This window comes from Panulirus ornatus, chromosome 14, assembly GCF_036320965.1.
Source record: "Panulirus ornatus isolate Po-2019 chromosome 14, ASM3632096v1, whole genome shotgun sequence".
Lineage (NCBI taxonomy): Eukaryota > Metazoa > Arthropoda > Malacostraca > Decapoda > Palinuridae > Panulirus > Panulirus ornatus.
Window position 1 is genome coordinate 1,803,978 of NC_092237.1, and position 19,058 is coordinate 1,823,035.

Genomic DNA, 19,058 nt, shown 5'->3' on the forward strand with positions numbered 1-19,058 from the left:
ACTGGGGACTCCATTTCAGTAGAATTAGTTACCACAAAAGATGCACTTACTCCAACCAAAGACAAAGCAGAGTTGAAGAGAAAGGATAGGCCTGTAGGTTTATCTTGCTTGCTGAATCATGTCTGAGTTAAAATTCATGGTTAGGTAACCATGCTTAGTTTAATCCCTGTAAAACCCCAAGTCCTTCCTAAAAACTCCCACAATTTTTCCACAATGGCTGTACAATTCTACCACCAAACATAACAAACCTTTGTTATCAATGCATTTCTGGAACCGTTAGTGTCAGTATATTAACATCCGTGTACAAGTGGAAAAGTAAAGCGCTTTTGTGGGGTCCACGTTTAACACAAGGCCTAAGCTAATTTTTTGAAAGTGATACTTGAGATTTTAAGAATTATTTCATTCCAATGAACAGGGAACGAAGATAACGATGATTAGCCAGTATCGTTGCTGCATCTAATCTGTCTTTGAAACCATGCATTACAGAAATACATAATCTTTCAGTATAAACCTGAGATTACTCGTTATATGTTACAGATGATTCTGAGATGTTACACATCATACAATGGACTTGTTTATGTATGGTCACTGTTCTGAGGAAGACAGCTTCAGCTATACATAATAATGCCTTTGCGTCACAGCTGTCTGGCAGTTGGCATCTCAAAGATAGACCACTGTGATCAGTAATAAGACAACTGTGAAGTGTCTGTATTTGTAACTGGTGTATGCCTGGTTTCTAGATTAATTTTACGCAAGTAACAGTAATGATCTTTTATTAATAAAACTTTTCATAATTTCTGAAAACCCCAAAGTAAAAGTAAAAGAAATATTCATTCAGGTTTAAGATGAATATGCACCTAAGCACATTCACATTTCCATACATGTCTATCTTCCACACACTTCCTGTGTATTATCAGAGATTTGAATAGTACATGAAAAATGAAAGTATAGAGAAGCATGGATATGCTCAAATCTGTATACACCAGATGTCTGAGTGACTTGTCTTTTTACTTTGGAAATTACTATCTACGTGACGGTATTTGATGAAATTGTAAAGAACTAAATGGACAAAAATAGTATTATTGTTGCTTGAATATGGGTTGTTACAGAATTTCAAGTACATTATCATCTTGCCAGGTTGACCTTTCCTTGTTTTCTGTAGTCACTACGTCATCTAAATAATTTGAATCCTAGCTGGTTTAAACTGAAGGAATTTTCTCTGATTTCGGGATTAATGGATCTCTAAACGTAAACACAGATGAAGTTAATTTCAGATATACGTTATAAGGGAAGATTACAATTTATATGAACTGGAACTGCACAAATTCCGTTAAAAAAGCTCCCCACTTTGCGATAAGACAGCAGACAGGACTAATTGTTTATCTCTACTTATCAAGACACTAAATATCTAAATATAAATTGATTTATATAAGTGTAGAGCAGATGAATTGGGAAATAAGTCGTGCTCATTTACAACGAGAAGGATGAAGTAAAAATCATTATGGTGCCTTGGATTACATGATTGGATTGCGACACAGTTGATGATAAGATAGTGTTAACGATGGCGTGACTCTGGGATGTTGGTAACCCTGCCCCCACCCTCAGGAGGTCTGCTGCCGTAATCCCTCGCTGGCCGCCGGCAGGAGGTACGATCTGGGGACTGTCCCCGTCTTACTCAGAACCTCACCGGAGGTCCGTGACGGCCGCGGCTGGGGAGTTGTGCCGGTACCTCAGCACTTCAATGAGTCACTTCCTAAGGTTCGTAGAGTTTATCTCTGGTGACCTTTTACTTCAGTCGCCTGTGAAGCGGAGAGCTGCCCACATACGGCATGGCGGCTAAGTTCTTTTTTTCACTAACCATCTAAAGTGATCCAGCGTTCCTAGCAGCTTGAAAAAGCATAGATACTCCATTTACTGTTAATCTGTATGGATGCAATATCCAGAGCAACTTACAGAATCATAATATAAAACCATGTTAACGTTGAGATGCTCAGTACGACTCTAATGCTTTTGTCATCCTTCAATTAGGCAGCAGTAAACGAAGGAATTATGATCTTGCCGTTATATTTAGAACAAGTGTGCAGTGATAAGTTGTGATGTTGATGTATAGTATGATAAGATGATAAGCACGGGCAGTACGTTCTCCTTGTCATGGCAAGTGGTAGTTTCACTAAGTAAACCAGCTTCGTTGTGACTTGCTGTAAGTACCCTTTATAGTTTCACTGTTGTACCTTAGTATTTGGAAATAATTATGAGAGTCCGAGGTCACCAGGGAAGAGTACAGACAAATTCAGCAAAATTTGTAATTGTGTTTTTGAAGACTTCGTGTTTGCAGGAAATATGATAACGACTCAACGTTTTTACCACACATACACACATTGAAATAAGTTTGTTTACAACTTTAAGTTTCTAATATCCACACCTGCGAACACAGAGACATCCACTCACCTTGGAAGAAATAGTTTGAAATATTGATGACGTAGGCAATAAGCAGTCCAGGAGACGTAAAGATGGAACAACCACAGGACATAATGTGAATCTTGTTCGAGATCATGTTGAAAAGTACTTGTAAAGTATAAGAGTAGTGGAGAAATGAAAATGATTTAATGAATTCATAGTAAATGCGAACATCATACACAAAACAGTTGTGATAGAGCATGTTTAAGAGATAAAGAACTAAGACCTTGAATCTCTTTCATTACTGTAAAAAGGCTATTATGTAGACATATAAATCCAGTGTAAAACCAGGGTGCTGAGACTGTGTTCGCAATTGACTAAAAAAGAAAAAGCACATATAACTACTTTTCATTACTCAAGGAAGCTGAATCTAAAATATCACAAGGGGGGAGGGGGAGATTTTTAGGAAATTGATTGACAGGCTGTAAATAAAGAACAGTGATAAACAGTAAAACGCCGTCGGGAACAGCCGTGGAACTAAATCTAATATATATGGTAGAAGCAGTGAAAAGTTTTTATCGAGGATGTAAGACATGTGTACGTGTAGGAAGAGAGGAAAGTGATTGGTTCTCAGTGAATGTAGGTTTGCGGCAGGGGTGTGTGATGTCTCCATGATTGTTTAATTTGTTTATGAATGGGGTTGTTAGGGAGGTGAATGCAAGAGTTTTGGAAAGAGGGGCAAGTATGAAGTCTGTTGTGGATGAGAGAGCTTGGGAAGTGAGTCAGTTGTTGTTCGCTGATGATACAGCGCTGGTGGCTGATTCATGTGAGAAACTGCAGAAGCTGGTGACTGAGTTTGGTAAAGTGTGTGAAAGAAGAAAGTTAAGAATAAATGTGAATAAGAGCATGGTTATTAGGTACAGTAGGGTTGAGGGTCAAGTCAGTTGGGAGGTAAGTTTGAATGGAAAAAAAACTGGAGGAAGTAAAGTGTTTTAGATATCTGGGAGTGGATCTGGCAGCGGATGGAACCATGGAAGCGGAAGTGGATCATAGGGTGGGGGAGGGGGCGAAAATTCTGGGAGCCTTGAAGAATGTGTGGAAGTCGAGAACATTATCTCGGAAAGCAAAAATGGGTATGTTTGAAGGAATAGTGGTTCCAACAATGTTGTATGGTTGCGAGGCGTGGACTATGGATAGAGTTGTGCGCAGGAGGATGAATGTGCTGGAAATGAGATGTTTGAGGACAATGTGTGGTGTGAGGTGGTTTGATCGAGTAAGTAACGTAAGGGTAAGAGAGATGTGTGGAAATAAAAAGAGCGTGGTTGAGAGAGCAGAAGAGGGTGTTTTGAAATGGTTTGGTCACATGGAGAGAATGAGTGAGGAAAGATTGACCAAGAGGATATATGTGTCGGAGGTGGAGGGAACGAGAAGAGGGAGACCAAATTGGAGGTGGAAAAATGGAGTGAAAAAGATTTTGTGTGATCGGGGCCTGAACATGCAGGAGGGTGAAAGGAGGGCAAGGAATAGAGTGAATTGGAGCGATGTGGTATACCGGGGTTGACGTGCTGTCAGTGGATTGAATCAAGGCATGTGAAGCGTCTGGGGTAAACAATGGAAAGCTGTGTAGGTATGTATATTTGCGTGTGTGGACGTATGTATATACATGTGTATGGGGGTGGGTTGGGCCATTTCTTTCGTCTGTTTCCTTGCGCTACCTCGCAAACGCGGGAGACAGCGACAAAGCAATATATATATATATTCTTTCTTTCAAACTATTCGCCATTTCTCGCGTTAGCGAGGTAGCGTTAAGAACAGAGAACTGGGCCTTTGAGGGAATATCCTCACCTGGCCCCCTTCTCTGTTCCTTCTTTTGGGGAAAAAAAAAAAAAAAAAAATATATATATATATATATATATATATATATATATATATATATATATATATATATATATATATATATATATATTAATGACTTTGAGAATGGGATGTGATGAATCAAAATTCACACAACACAATAGGATACAAAGTTATAACAAATATTGACAGTATACAGCTGCAGTATGAAGTAGATAGACTGATAGATTGGGCTCAAAGGAGGCAATTGAGTTAACACCAATGAGTGCAAAAATTTACACATTGGTAGTAAAAGCAAAACGAAGTGACTACTGGTTACGGGATCGTATCGCTGATAACTAAGGCTAATGATAGATTACTTTTAGTCAGAACTCGTTCATGTACAGCGATAAAGAATTTTTGGTTCATTTTTCTGTTTTGTGTATGTTAAAAGAAAGGCAGTCCAAATTCAAGAAAGTTTTCCTAAATAAACCTGACATTCTTGAAAGTAAAGGCAGCAGTTGCAATAGAATTCTGGAAACAAAAGAGTTGATAATTCTCGATGATACTGATAGTAGAACCGCCGCGTCGCTAAACTTTTGTAACCGTAACCACTACGAAAGAGATGATAGGCTGTGATAATAGCTCCGTTGACATACAAAACGTAACAGGAACAGTACGTAAAAGCAATAATTTTAATGATACTACTGCTAGTGCTACTACTACTACTACTGATAATAATAATACTAATCACAATGATAATAGAAATGACAATAATGATAATTATAATAATAATAATAATGATAATAATGATTGATAACAATAATAATAATGATTGATAACAATAATAATAATGATAATCTTACGTGGGGTATCCTTACCCAACAATTTACTGGTGCATCTCCAGTGTTCAAGTGTGGTCATTCTATTGAGAGAGAGAGAGAGAGAGAGAGAGAGAGAGAGAGAGAGAGAGAGAGAGAGAGAGAGAGAGAGAGAGAGAGAGAGAGAGAATAGTGTCTAGATAACCTTAACTTCGGTTAGAAGATATAAGGTTGAAATGATTCATTACAGGCTCTCCGAGTAATGAGATACCTTTCAACAGTTTTGAGCTAAAGAATCATTTGAAATTGATGTTTTATTTCACTCGCAGTAATGTATAAAAAATCGTGGAAAAAAATTGTATTTTTCTATGAGGTGCTTTTTCTTAAGGATTAGTACGTCCAATGATTTCTTGAAGTGCGCATGCAATCAACGCTATATATGTATTTAAAATCGATCAACATTTCGTTTGAAATCCACGACAGGCATTACTTGCGCTAACGTTTTCATAATGCACTTTTTGTATTCATCTCACATCACAAACAGAGGAATTATTCTCCGTGAGTTTAGCAGATCATGCCATTGAGATTAAGATTGGTTTCTCAAGCAGAGTGCAGAAAAGGTAGCAGATATGCAGACAAGTAATTTTGTCTGCATTTATGTGAGGGCTTTACTGCTGAAGTAGGTGTGAGGGGAATTATGTTGTCTTCATTTATATATAGCTATAATGTTAGCATGGTTTGAAAAAAAATGGAGGTTCAAAAGCCTTGTGGAGAAAATTCTTCTAATGAATATGACTTTTTCTGTTTATTTCATTGGTCATTCTTTATTGACAGAGCTGGTCGAATCGATATAATAGTGCAGCTTGTCGCCAGCTGATTATTGGATTGTAGACCAAATGATTCTAAACAGAGAACTTTTACATGCCAACTAATTTGCATTTCCTGTGCTGAAGGTCAGCATATATTACACCACACAGAAACACCCCTGAGAAGACCCTTGGTTGATCAGTCATACTGATATAATGATAGAGGGTACACCAGCTGTGTCATCCTTTAACTTTTGTTCTTTTCATCTTCAGGTGTGAGTAGGATGAACGCCGCGCGGAAAACCCAAGGGGAGAACCAACCCTCCGCAGTGCTCAGTCACGATGCTAATAACAAAATATTTTCTTTGCTTGGATCCAGGGCCCAGGTAAATAAATTGAACTCACAGACCTTACTGATCTTACCTTAATGAAGCTTGTGCATCAAAGTTCACTTCCCTCAACAATGACATGTTTAGATTCATTCGTTCATGTCACATACCTGATCGAGCTAACCTGTTTCACGAAACTTACGTATTTTTTAAAGATTATCTACCTCACTCAAATATATATATATATATATATATATATATATATATATATATATATATATATATATATATATATATATATATATATATTTATTTTCGTGAAAGGTTTTTCACGATTTTCCTTTTTTTGTTACTTCAATTTACCTTCCTGTTCCTACGCTGCATATTCCCCCCCACCCCCCCAGGTTCTGTAGATATTTGGCTTCTGGTAATGACAACGGTTGCTTGTGCTCCCTCCATCAGCTACACCACGTAATACTCAGCAAGCAGTGCGTCACATGATTACTGTGTTAACTTTGGCAACTCAAGGGGAAGCCGTTGTAATGTCGCTTTTTCCCTACCTACACTCACTCATAAGCTCTGAAACTACGTTCTCATTCTTTCCTAGCAGTTACAAACTTTCCGTTTTCAAAAGCCAAGTTTTTCACCGCCTTTGACTTAGATTATTTTTTTCTCTTCTCTTACCCCTGCGTCTGTCTGTGGCCACATTCTTGTTAGTGATATCTCAAGAACAGCACATGATGGACACTTCACACTTTCACCACAGATACCCCTAATGGAGGTGATAACTGAATAATGCTTGCATATATTTGCTTCTTAATGATGCAAAAATGTTTCATGCAAGTGCTATATCTCCGCAATGCTGAAAAATAGGAAGTTTAAACATGTAATATATGTATAATGTTAAGACTATCTTTATGTAACAGTTTTCTGTAAACGGATGAACTTAGTTTTTCCTTATATTCAACTCAGCGTGACATTAACCAATGCAACTGTCTCCTGTTTATATTTCATTTGAGGTTTGCACCTTTTTTTGTTTGCCTCTCTGACCAGAGCCAGCAAAAGATGACAATGCCTAACCACTTGATTTGATAAATCAATAATATATGGCAACTTCTTTCATGATATTGGAATACGTTTCCTCCTTACAGTTAGTTTGCTAGGCCCGTTTCTATTCTTCAAAAAGCTTCACAAATTTCTCTAAGATCACGTGATTTAAAACTTGCTTACCTCACCGAGGTCACTGAACTCAAAAAGTATCTGAATTTTACTAAGATTGCGAACTCCTCCAAAATCACCTACTTAAGCTGCACCATTACTTTCTAGAGTTCTCACACTTGGCTTTCGTATTATTGACCATAATCTCATTTTTGTTGTAAATGTAAAATAAGACCTGGTTATTCCATTGTACAGATCGGGTTTTTCTCCATAAGTTTAGGTTTACATATTTTGTGCTAGATTTTGTTACGGAAGAATATCCATATGTTTATGAATGTATTTATTTCTATACCCTGTACGTTTTGAGTATCCGACATAACGTAGCTATTGTGTAATGTAACCTGACTATTGTGTAAGTTTAGGCTCTGAGCACGGCGGTGGTGGCGGTTATGGCGGCCGAGACCTCGAGGAATACTGAGTGGCGGGAGGTGGTAACGGCCGTGGCCACCCTCACCAAGGACTACACCCGCAGATCCTTCTACATCCAGGTCAGTCACACTCCAGAGACTCGCTGGATGAGCTCTCGGGCTTCACAATGAATGCTAAACCAGATGTAACAGTCTATTATAAAAAGCACGGTAACTAGTCGTAAAGTCATGGTTGGCATCTAAAGCCATGCCAATTTTAAAGTTTTGTAGCTAACAACAGTTACTTTATTGAAGCTCCCCATGGCCATCCTGTGATCAGTGGTGAATCACATCAATTTGATCTGAATCCCATCACCAGTAATTCTAGGATTTATTTGTATAGCTTCAGGAACAAAGATTTTACATTCTGGTCTGTTTGCCGATTAAGGTAAGTAGTCAGGATGTAGAATGATAATAGAATTGTCTGAAGTTGGAGTTTCGTCATGTTCTCTGTGTCGAGGAATCTTTGACTTACTGATTTCAGGGTCTCCAGTTTAGTTTAGTACGGTCAACGTTGGAGCTGTACGGTTTCAACCGCTATAAATTATCAGCAAGCATGAATTATCTTCCTGTAACTGCCTTGAATGGAGAATGTATGAACCCAAATTCTTATAATACATTCATATCTTTTGTGGCGTTTTGTGTTGTCTTTTTTTTATGTAATTTCTTACATCTTATTTTCTGGTGGCAATGAAAGACGTTATGTCTAACCACTTACATTTGCATTTTTCTGTCTAATTCACCTTCCTTAGTGTTCAGTTGTGTTCGTGGAGAAGGTTTCCAGTAAAAGCTAGCGGATTCTTCTGTTTTGTTTGTGCGAATTTGTGCGTCTGTGGCTTCTGCTATCCAATGTCTGGGCAATGGGATGTAGAATTGTCTGTGGAGACTGGTATAGCTTTTCGGTACATGTAGAGAGGCTTTATTTGATTTATATACCATGTAACTCCTCTCCAGTTTTCTATAATATTCCTCGCTATATTCAGGACTGCCCGCTTGCTTTAAGTTTAACATAGGTGGCGAGTCCACGACTGATACCAGAAACAAAGCATTTAAGCTGCGTCGCCTGACAAAAACGTGGCTCGTAGTAAAGAAGATAAACGACGTGTGTTGCAGGTGTACGACCTGGTAGGATGGCAGAGAGTAGAGGAGGTGGAGGTGGCCAAAGGGACACAGTACCTCTGTTCGGAAACTCTATTCCACCAACTTGCTACACAGGTCAGTCTTCACTAACACATACGCTTTTATGTCGTTTAATTCCAGGCTGGTCCTAGATCTAAGTCACTTTTAACGGAACGCACTTCATTATATAAGGATACAATGTACTTTGGAATGTATATTTTTTCTTAATTCATTTACACTATCTGCAACAAAAATCTACAGAACCCTAGAGATCAATGTAGCTTTGATTTAGTAAATCTGGATGCGAGGGTGTCAGACGATTAAAACTGTCATATTCCCCTGAAAAAATGAATAACTCATGTTAAAAGTACGATGAAATGGACAAAGGAATGTGTGAAACTAAGTAAAGATACCAGTGCACTCTTGTACGGGAAGAAACAATCTCTAGGTCCCTTACACTGATTATACATTTCAAGTCTTGGGAGTCAAACTTGGAGGTGACAGGGCCTCTGAGAGGGAAGTGCAGGGGGTACATCGTACCCGGGCTTGGGGGTCCAAAAGGGTGACCGGGGATTTCCTGGGATTTCAGAAATGCAGAAACAACAGAGCGGAGGCTCCATACCACCCCTCTCTCATCCTCTATACCCTTTTTGGCCTTACAGCTCATGGCATAAAAAACCGTAGTGGATGAAAATAGGATGACATGGAGAAGGGAAGGGAACCCGAAAAAAATTTGTACCCCTTGATAAAATTCTTCTCAGGGGCCCCTGGGTGACAGCAAATGATCATACGATTTTTCCCCTTTAGTTTTGACCAGTTTATCTTAACTTGAGGGTTTACCATTATTGTTTACCGCAATGTGAATAAATAAGTACATGTACTTCTCCATCTGGCGTCAGAAAAGGATAATGGGACTGAAGTTCGCCAGTGAGGTGGACGCCAGAGCCTTCGCCGTGGCGGTCCGGGCCGTGGTTGGTGCGGGCCCACAGAAGCCAGAGGGTAGGTACGCTGGCAGAACGTGGAGCCAGTGTGATAGTTTGGTTCAGTCGGACGTAAGTACAGTGTTTTACCACCACCATTACTACTACACTATCAACATACGCAGATATATAGTCAAGTGCTAATATTGAAAATGTTTATGTAGCATCCAGTCAGTAAAAACAATGGCTTACGCAAATTGGTCTGGCTTTTTACTGTGCTAAGCAAAACTTGGCTATACCGGTTGTACAAGTATGCAAATTGTAAGTTTCTGAAATACAGTTAAAAGGATGCGCAAAATTATAGATTGTTCAGTAGGTAAGACGGGTGAACAAATGTGTGTGTATGAGAGTGGTTTTGGGATCACAGGTAAGTGAATGTGGAGTTCCTGTGGTAAGTTTTTTTTTTTTTTTTTTCTAACAACAGAATCAAACGAATTTCAAGTGATATGCTTCACTTTACTTAGGTCCCCCACCACCATCCCCGAAGGAGCTTGCAGCACCGTCGCAGCAGCAGCAGGCACCTGAGACTGAACACCAGGACTCACACGGAACCAAGGCTGACACGCAACAAGCGAAGCAGGAACCACAACACTCACAGCTTCCACAACAACAGGAACCTTACCAGCAGCATCAACAACAGTCATCGCGGGAACTACCCATGTTCTTCCCTCTCCCGCCTCAGCCAGGAGACAAAGCTACCACACTTGACAGAAGGCGCGGCTCGAAAAAGATCACGTAAGTGTGTGTTACGTGCCACACGGCAACGTTTGGTGTGACCCTGAGTAAGCAAACTCTCTCTGTATTTCTGGAGAGAGTTTATTCATATTCAGTTCTCATTTTCAACCATTCTTCCTTTATGCAAGTGAGTTTGTTGTTACTGCACTTTGTATTAGTTTTGTGAACGTGACCTTCGTGACCACAAAAGCACGGGTACAGTGCCAACTCTTACGCCAAAGAACCTGAGCAGTGACGCAGTGACGCTTATTTAAGGATTCTGTTGATTGCGAAGTCTGGATGGACGCAAAACGCAGTGTAGATACGTCTGGCAACGCTGGGCATACTTGAAAAAAGGAAGATAAGTATGAACAATGAACTCCATTGCTAACAACCATATAGTACGCTGATAGACACAGTTAATACAGTGACTCCTGTTCCTTTGGGGATAATGATAGATAATTATTGACAGCTCTGAAAACCAAAGATTAAGGTAGTTTTAATCATCAAACAGAGCATCACTAGAACAACTATCAAGGCTTAACATCATGAGTTAATTAATCATCAAACAGAGCATCACTAGAATTATCAAGGCTTAACATCATGAGTTAATGAATCATCAAACAGAACATCACTAGAACTATCAAGGCTTAACATCATGAGTTAATTAATCATCAAACAGAACATCACTAGAACTATCAAGGCTTAACATCATGAGTTAATTAATCATCAAACAGAGCATCACTAGAACTATCAAGGCTTAACATCATGAGTTAATTAATCATCAAACAGAGCATCACTAGAACTATCAAGGCTTAACATCATGAGTTAATTAATCATCAAACAAAACATCACTAGAACTATCAAGGCTTAACATCATGAGTTCATTTAAAGGTGGTAATGTATTGGTTCAGCTTGATGTTAGTGGTTACTTGCACGTTACACCTCCCAACCATTACAGGAAGGACATGATCGGCTACCCTACTAACTTCCAGCACATCTACCATGTTGGCTTCAACCCTGAGACTGGACCCCAGCACCTGAGGTTAGAAGAGAGGGAACAGCAAGTTACCTTTAAAGCGGTGAGTTACACCAAATGTTTTTGACTTCCACATGGTGTATTACTGTTCTGTCGATGAGTTGTAGATATGTTTGACTTCCACACGGTGTGTTACAATACTGTCGTCAATTTGCAGAGGTAGTAGACTTATACTTAGTAGTGTGTTACTGTAATATCGTCGAGTTGTAGACGGATTTGACTTGGGTATTGTGATGAAGCGTAGAGGTCCAGTGTGGCGTCCACAAGACTGGCTTCTCTAGATATTATCTATTTTACTTTTACTAAAATGTTTTGTGGTTGACTTCAACGTGATGGTTTACGGAGCCATGATGAACTTGTACTTTCTTTCCATTTTTGTATTTGTGTGTTACCCGAGGTGGTCTTGATAAGTGCATGTTATTTGCCCGCGTCATGGTGTTCAGTTAATCAAAAAAAAGTGATAGATTGTCTCGTCTTTGGAGTCAATTACAACGTAGTTCCAGATGGTTTTACGTGAACCAATGGAAGTGAATTGCTCAGATGAGTTTACTTACAGGCGACAAGTTACTTCAGACATTACATTTGGTGCATATAAAGACCTGCTGTTGACGTCATACTTGATACACGTGGAGTAAGGTGTGTCTGCCACAAATGGTGGACACAGGACATTTACCGAACACATTACAGTTAACGTTTGTATACTAGACATCAGGAAATGTTACAGTTAACATAGTGGGATGAGTGAGATATTGCCTTTGTTGGAAGTTGACATAAAGCTTCTCCTGCAGGGTGCAGACTCCCCGAGGAGGCCCGCTCCACCTCCGCCGCCCACCAGGCACACGGCCCTCAGGATGGCCGTTGAGGCGTCTGTGTCCACTCCTGATACGCCTGAGACTGTTGCTTCTGCTGAGCTTCCTGTCTCCGCTGGGGCCCTTGGTTCTCCTGGCGTCCTTCAGTTCTGTGAAAGTTCCAATTATAATCAGGGTGATATACTGGAATATCCTCCTGTCTCTGCAGACACATCCAGCCCTCCTGATATCATCTCTCCCCTCAGGGAGGCACAGTCCCCATCTCCACCCCACACATCTTCCCAGGAGCTTTCTCTAGTCTCGAGTGATCCTGTAGAGGGCGAGTTCTCTATTCTTATCACAACGAAAGAAGCAACTACTTCCAGTGAATCCACCAAGAACAATATTGATATGAATCACGCGGATCAAGACTCTGCCACAGTATCTTTAGAACTATCTTTGAGCGACTCTCCACAGACAAGTGAAATACAATGTGTTTCCGTTGACACTACAGGAGCAAAGTATTCCATCAGCTCAGAAGAGTCGAATTCTTTCAGTGATATACAAAAGCAGAACATTCCTGCTGACCCAGAAGAGCCCAACAATTCTAGCTACACCACACCTGAAGACTCAGATACTTCCATCATACCTGTACCTTCTGGGACAAGCTTATCCAATCCTCCCGCAGCTATCAACCTAAGTCCTCTTATCGACGCCTCCATATCTCCACAAACGCACTCCATTCCCGTATCTACTTCCACACAGTCTATTATTTCTTCCTCCACGAGAGCATCCGCAGAATCAAGCTCCAATGTTTCCAGTACTGCGGAAAGACGTCCTCCTTCTCCCGCCACAACCACTACTGTAGCACCGCTTCCCTCTTCCACAGCTACCACCATACAGTCAGCTTCCTCCACCACAACTTCTACCCCAAGACTGGCTCCCTCCTCCACAGCTATTGCCCCAAGACCAGCTTCCTCCACCACAACCGCAAACTCAGGGTCAGCTCCCTTCACCACAGCCACTAATCTAGAACCAGTTCCCTCCCCTACAACTATTACTACAGAGCCAGCTCCTATCTCCACAACAACCACTGTCTCAGGGTTGGCTTCTGCCTCAACCACTACCCCAAGGCCAGTTAGCTCCGCCAGTCCAACCACAGAACCAAATCATTTTGTTGCCAGTTCCATGAATTCTCATTCCTTCCCCACCAGCACATCCACACCAACCACAGCCATCCCCTCCGCCGCCGTCCCTCATACGAGCCCTTCTGCCTCCAGCAACACCACAGCCACAGACCCATGTGTACCACTGGACACAGTTTGTGGTATGTCTCCTCCCACGCCTCCTCCCCCACGTCAAAGAAAGAGGCCAGTCACCCGTCAGTCACCAAGTTCTGCTCCACCTCCCCCACCTTCCCCCTGTTCTGCTCCACCTCTCCCACCTTCCCCCTGTTCTGCTCCACCTCCCTCACCTTCCCCCTGTTCTGCTCCACCTCCCCCACCTTCCCTCTGTTCTGCTCCACCTCCCTCACCTTCCCCCTGTTCTGCTCCACCTCCCCCACCTTCCCTCTGTTCTGCTCCACCTCCCCCACCTTCCCTCTGTTCTGCTACACCTCCCCCACCTTCCCCCTGTCCTGCTCCACCTCCCCCACCTTCCCCCTGTTCTGCTTCATCTCCCCCACCTTCCCTATGTTGTGCTCCACCTCCCCCCTGTTCTGCTCAACCTCCCACACCTTCCTCTTGTTCTGTTTCACCTCCACCATGCTCACCAATTTCTGCTCTACCGTCCCCACCTCCACCCCCGCCTTAGTTTCCAACGCCTTCTTGTCACAATGTATACATTTCTGACTGGTTCCTTGTCCTCTAGCCTACTTCAGCCACCCTTGACCACGCATCGTCGTGGCTGACCATACATTTTCACTAGCTTATTCACTGGCCTCCCGCACCCCATCTTGACTGACGTTATTCTTATCTTTCTTCACCTCTACCAGACCAGTACCGGTCCTATCAAACGTTAACTCACTCTCACTCTGCTATCAAACGTTAACTCACTCTCACTCTACTATCAAACGTTAACTCACTCTCACTCTGCTATCAAACGTTAACTCACTCTCACTCTACTATCAAACGTTAACTCTCTCACTCTGCTATCAAACGTTAACTCACTCTCACTCTACTATCAAACGTTAACTCGCTCTCACTCTGCTATCAAACGTTAACTCACTCTCACTCTGCTATCAAACGTTAACTCACTCTCACTCTGCTATCAAACGTTAACTCACTCTCACTCTGCTATCAAAATTGATTTGACTGATTTTTGCCGGTATCCCCGGCAAATTTATTATGCATCCTATGCTCATCCTGTGAGCGGTAGCGCAAAAAAGACTACAGAGGTCACAAAGTGTCCAAGTCAGAACCTAGTGGGTCAATATTATAAAGGTTATTAACAGATGATTCATTATATGACCTTCATTACATATATTATACAGTTTCATATGGTAAGTGTTACCGTGTAGTTGGAAAACGTGGATACAAACTCAAATTTCAGGTATCTTGTTACAGATAATTATGTTGTGATATTTCTTGCGGGGTTTGTTTAAACCAATTCTTAAAAGGCTCAAGGCACTATTTTTTTCACATTCTGAGACGGTGTTCTAGTTTCTGTTCTAATATTTGGCAACAAATTTTGCAATTCACAAGATAAACATCTCCAGATAGGCCAAAGCGCCAATTGTACCTATAACAGCAATCACAACGTCTTGTAATCTGATTTTATTACTTTCTCCATATACATGTTTTACTCAACACATTTTCTTGTGTTGAAAAATGTTTCGATTTGTGCTTATCTGAATTCATCTTCGTGCTTCCTTTCTGATTACAGTTTTGAGGTTTCTAATTGACAAACCACTGTTGTTTTTAACACCTTTACCAAGTGCAACTCTGTCTATATAAGAGGGATTTCATAACAGTTTGGTTTGAATCCTTGATCAATAATGTTTGATTTGTCTCTGGCTTCAGAGACCAACATGTTACATGCTGATCTTAAGGACACGTAGTGAGGATAAAGAATCAGAGATCAGCTATTTCTGGCATTGGTTTCTACCAGCTCAAGAGCGATTGGTACGGCGGACAATTCAGTTTGTAGGATAGATGCACAATTATCAATTCTCACATTTTTCTCTGATTTACTACACATGAGCCACTGCCTGCTCTTCCATTGACAGACATGAGAAAGCCGTCCTTACAGATGGCATCACTGGGCTGTGTTTTTGTCAGTGAAGTTTCTGCATTTGTTCAAGATCATTGTTATTGGCTAAATGTTGAAGGTGAAGACTAAGTAATCAGTTTCTTAAGCTAATAAGTAAGTGTAGTGATGTCAAATTGAATTATTTGCCAGGAAGGCAGGAAATGCTGCTGAATGCTAATTTTGTTCGTTATATACTCCAAAACATTATCATTGATTGTTATATGGATTCATTTAGATTCAATGTGCCATGGCATATGTAGTTTGACAATTCTTTAGAGACATCACTACCTGAATCACCACGCAGAAGTTTCAGTCCTATCATAAGACTGATTTGAAGTGTTCTAACCTCAGTGCTGGAAATACTGTTTTTTGTTTTTCTCCATATAATGAGTACTTTAGTGGCAACCAAGTATAATTCTTAGAGCTTCTTTTGCATTTTTTCCAGTTGTACTAATACCTTAAATGTTATGTAGGACAAAAGCTGTTGCATTGTAATCTATTAGAGACCTAATATAAGCAAAGTCCATTAACAATTCTGATATTTACGCAATGATTAGGATTGTACCCCGCAACAACTCTAAGGGCTCTGAGTTTATCTGCTCCTTGTAGATTTAGTTTTTGCACAGTAGCTGTAGTACACAGGACATACACCAAGATAATTTAAAGAAGACATAGTCAATGGGTTTTCATCAATTTTTCAGTTAAGATGGTCTGCTCCAACCAATATCAAATCATTTCATGGTATTATCTGCCAAAATGATAAAGCCAAGGTTTACCAGGCTGTGTGTATGCAGTTAAGAACGGTTTGCATTTTGCGATATGTTTTGGTGTGCGCACTAATATATATCATCAGCAACAGATCATTCCTAGCTCTGCCAGATCAGACCCAACCTACCTATGCCCTGTCTCTACAACTTTACTAGACGTCACACATCTCTACCACACCACCTGACGTTGACCTGCATCCCTACTACATCAGTAACTTCTGACCTGACACTTTTCATCCTTCTCCCAAAGCTACTGCATATTTTTCTCACTTCACGTCCCGATATTTCCCTCCCAGCCCCGACCTCATCCCCAGCTTTTCAGAAGTGTCCCACAATTTTTCTATCTGCGCATTTTCCTCCTTTTTAAAGTGATATGTTTTGATCAGAATCCTTTCATATGTGAAGTGTGTAAGTCGACTATATATTAGTACACATGTCTATCATTTCATACAGAGCTTTATGAAGTCTAGTTTGATCTCTATAAAATGTCACAGATCACAGGACTCCAGTAGTGAAAATATTTTCTTTTTACGTATATGATTTTCATTCTCCAGATTCTTCTTTATAATAGACTCGTACAGAGTATTTAGTTTTGTTTTATATGTCTAGACATAACAAAGGAAAAGATCTCGAAAGACGTCGAACTACAATATGTATCATGAACTAGAAAGGAAAAGTTGTGTCGGTATGTGTATGTGTGAAGCGCGCCAGGAGAGTGTGGGTGATGAACTGAGTGATGATGAGCATCATAATGACTAGGGAAGACGTAGCCGGTAACACTGACTTACTGTGTAAATCTGTTTGTGATCATCTTGTGATGGTTCAATGTTTTCTTTATTAAGTGCTCTTATGTAAACTATTTCTGTTTTCGTAAGATATTATACTATGCTCCATTTAAAAAATAATTTGTAGTCATGAGGTGTATCACTTTATCACCATTCTGATGCACCTAATGTAAATTTGCTTCACTAAACGTCAGAGGAAAAAGTGGCGTGATTTCAGCGTAGCTACGGACGAAATTGCCAACAGGAATATCTTTCATCTTAGAGTTATAAAAAAATTTGAAAATGAATTTATAAACCTTTCCTGTTGTTGATATATAGCATACTCCATTGTTTAAAAGACTGAAATTAAGTCCATGAGATAAGATTACGTGATCGCTTATATGCGGTTAAGAAATTTGACCAACTTGAAATATTTCTAATCACTTTCCAGTACGACCAAATTTTGAAATACGTTATGTATGATAAAGCATGTTTTATTAGATCATTTCCCAACCTTTTTGTAGCCTTCCAATGATTTGATGTTTTAGGATATCTTACACTGTGAGCGCATCCTTGTCAGAGAAATCTTCAGGACAAAGCCAGTGGGTCAGCCACTACAGTTCGAAAGGAATGACTAATGCGTTGTGTACAACGACGTGAGTTGCGGGCGAAGGTTATCAGCCAGCTACAAAAGTTGTGCAAGTGCTTGAATGCAGCTATAAGAATAGAATAGATTACATGTGTGTTCTCGGACCTTTGCTGATTTAAAGTGTCTTTATTACATCATATTCTTGAAGTGCAGTCGCTTCCCCGTGTGGTGATGGGTTCACACAAATTTTTTTACTTAGTCATATCAACTCAATAGTAACTATTGAATAACATTATCAAACGATGTCTTTACTGTTTCCATACAAATGCCTCGTTCGCTTGGTGGTCTCGAGTTCTACAGTAAAACAGTATGACGTTCCTCACTTGCAAAATTAGTTATCTAACCAGCACGTCACAGGCAAGAGGTACACGGGACACGATCAAGTTAATGTGGTAAACAGTTTAGACCAATAAGTTTGTACTTATAATACATCCTCAAGTTGTCAATATCTTGGTAGATAATCCGATCTCGAATCTTAAATACCGAAAGGTGTTTTTTCATGAAAGTAGCACATTATATTGAATATGAGTTATCGTACTGCTGGGAATTTAGACTGTTTACGATGATTTGGTTACTGTCTGCTTAATGTTCAGTGAAAGTGGTACTGAGGGGCAAATGTACTGGTTGGTAACTTGATTACAAGATGTTCGACTCATTCTTAAGTAGGCTAAACTTGCCCTTGTAAACAGGGAAGCAAGTAAATGTGTCAAACGTACGAATTAATGTATACATTATCCCCACACCCTTCGAGGAAGGATTTGTGATGACGCTGTTCCCAGTATCTTATCTCCACCACCGGTGGCAAGAATGGAGATATGTCCCTTGTGAACTTGGCCGTCCATTACACTGTACAGCTCTAGGCCATTGTATGGTATTCGTGAATTTAAGTACAAATAAAAGGCAGTTACAAGTGGTGTCGCGAAAATGATATCTAGAATACTGCGGACAAGTTGGTAGTTCAAAATATTGCAAACGCGTCGCTGGTGAAGTTGGCAATTACGCCATGACTCGCGTTGAGTGGATAAACGCCAGTTGTTAGCGTGGAGCTGCTGGCTGGAGACTGTGAAGTCAACTGTGTGGACCTGACTATCGTGGAGGACGTTGTGAAGCAAGTGTGTGTGTGCGCGCACTACACATCGTGGATGGTGTAAGCAGTATGATGGATCTAAGCTTTTTGA

At 40.4% G+C, this 19,058-nt stretch overlaps 1 protein-coding gene across 3 annotated transcripts; it reads left to right on the forward strand.

The window, feature by feature from the left end:
• The first annotated feature begins 1,559 nt into the window (after nt 1-1,559).
• On the forward strand, nt 1,560-17,382 carry LOC139753141 (uncharacterized). Of its 3 annotated transcripts, none has more exons than XM_071669296.1 (8): nt 1,560-1,758; nt 6,131-6,243; nt 7,762-7,892; nt 8,925-9,026; nt 9,830-9,929; nt 10,375-10,645; nt 11,586-11,706; nt 12,452-17,382. In XM_071669296.1, exons 3-8 carry the CDS (start codon nt 7,794-7,796, stop codon nt 14,261-14,263), a joined length of 2,505 nt encoding a protein of 834 aa, XP_071525397.1. In that variant the 5' UTR covers nt 1,560-1,758; nt 6,131-6,243; nt 7,762-7,793; the 3' UTR covers nt 14,264-17,382. The 3 variants fall into 3 exon arrangements, with proteins under 3 accessions (XP_071525397.1, XP_071525395.1, XP_071525396.1); XM_071669294.1 differs by having other exon boundaries at nt 1,561-1,758; nt 7,767-7,892; XM_071669295.1 differs by lacking the exon at nt 1,560-1,758 and adding an exon at nt 1,802-2,200 and having other exon boundaries at nt 7,767-7,892.
• Nucleotides 17,383-19,058: the final 1,676 nt, after the last annotated feature.

Excerpts from the sequence above, each read along its gene's own strand:
- LOC139753141 (XM_071669294.1), top strand. The coding sequence starts at position 6,142 with ATGAACGCCGCGCGGAAAACCCAAGGGGAGAACCAACCCTCCGCAGTG. Across the intron at positions 9,027-9,829 it reads TCCACCAACTTGCTACACAG|AAAAGGATAATGGGACTGAA; the intron begins GTCAGTCTTCAC and ends ATCTGGCGTCAG. Across the intron at positions 10,646-11,585 it reads CGCGGCTCGAAAAAGATCAC|GAAGGACATGATCGGCTACC; the intron begins GTAAGTGTGTGT and ends CAACCATTACAG.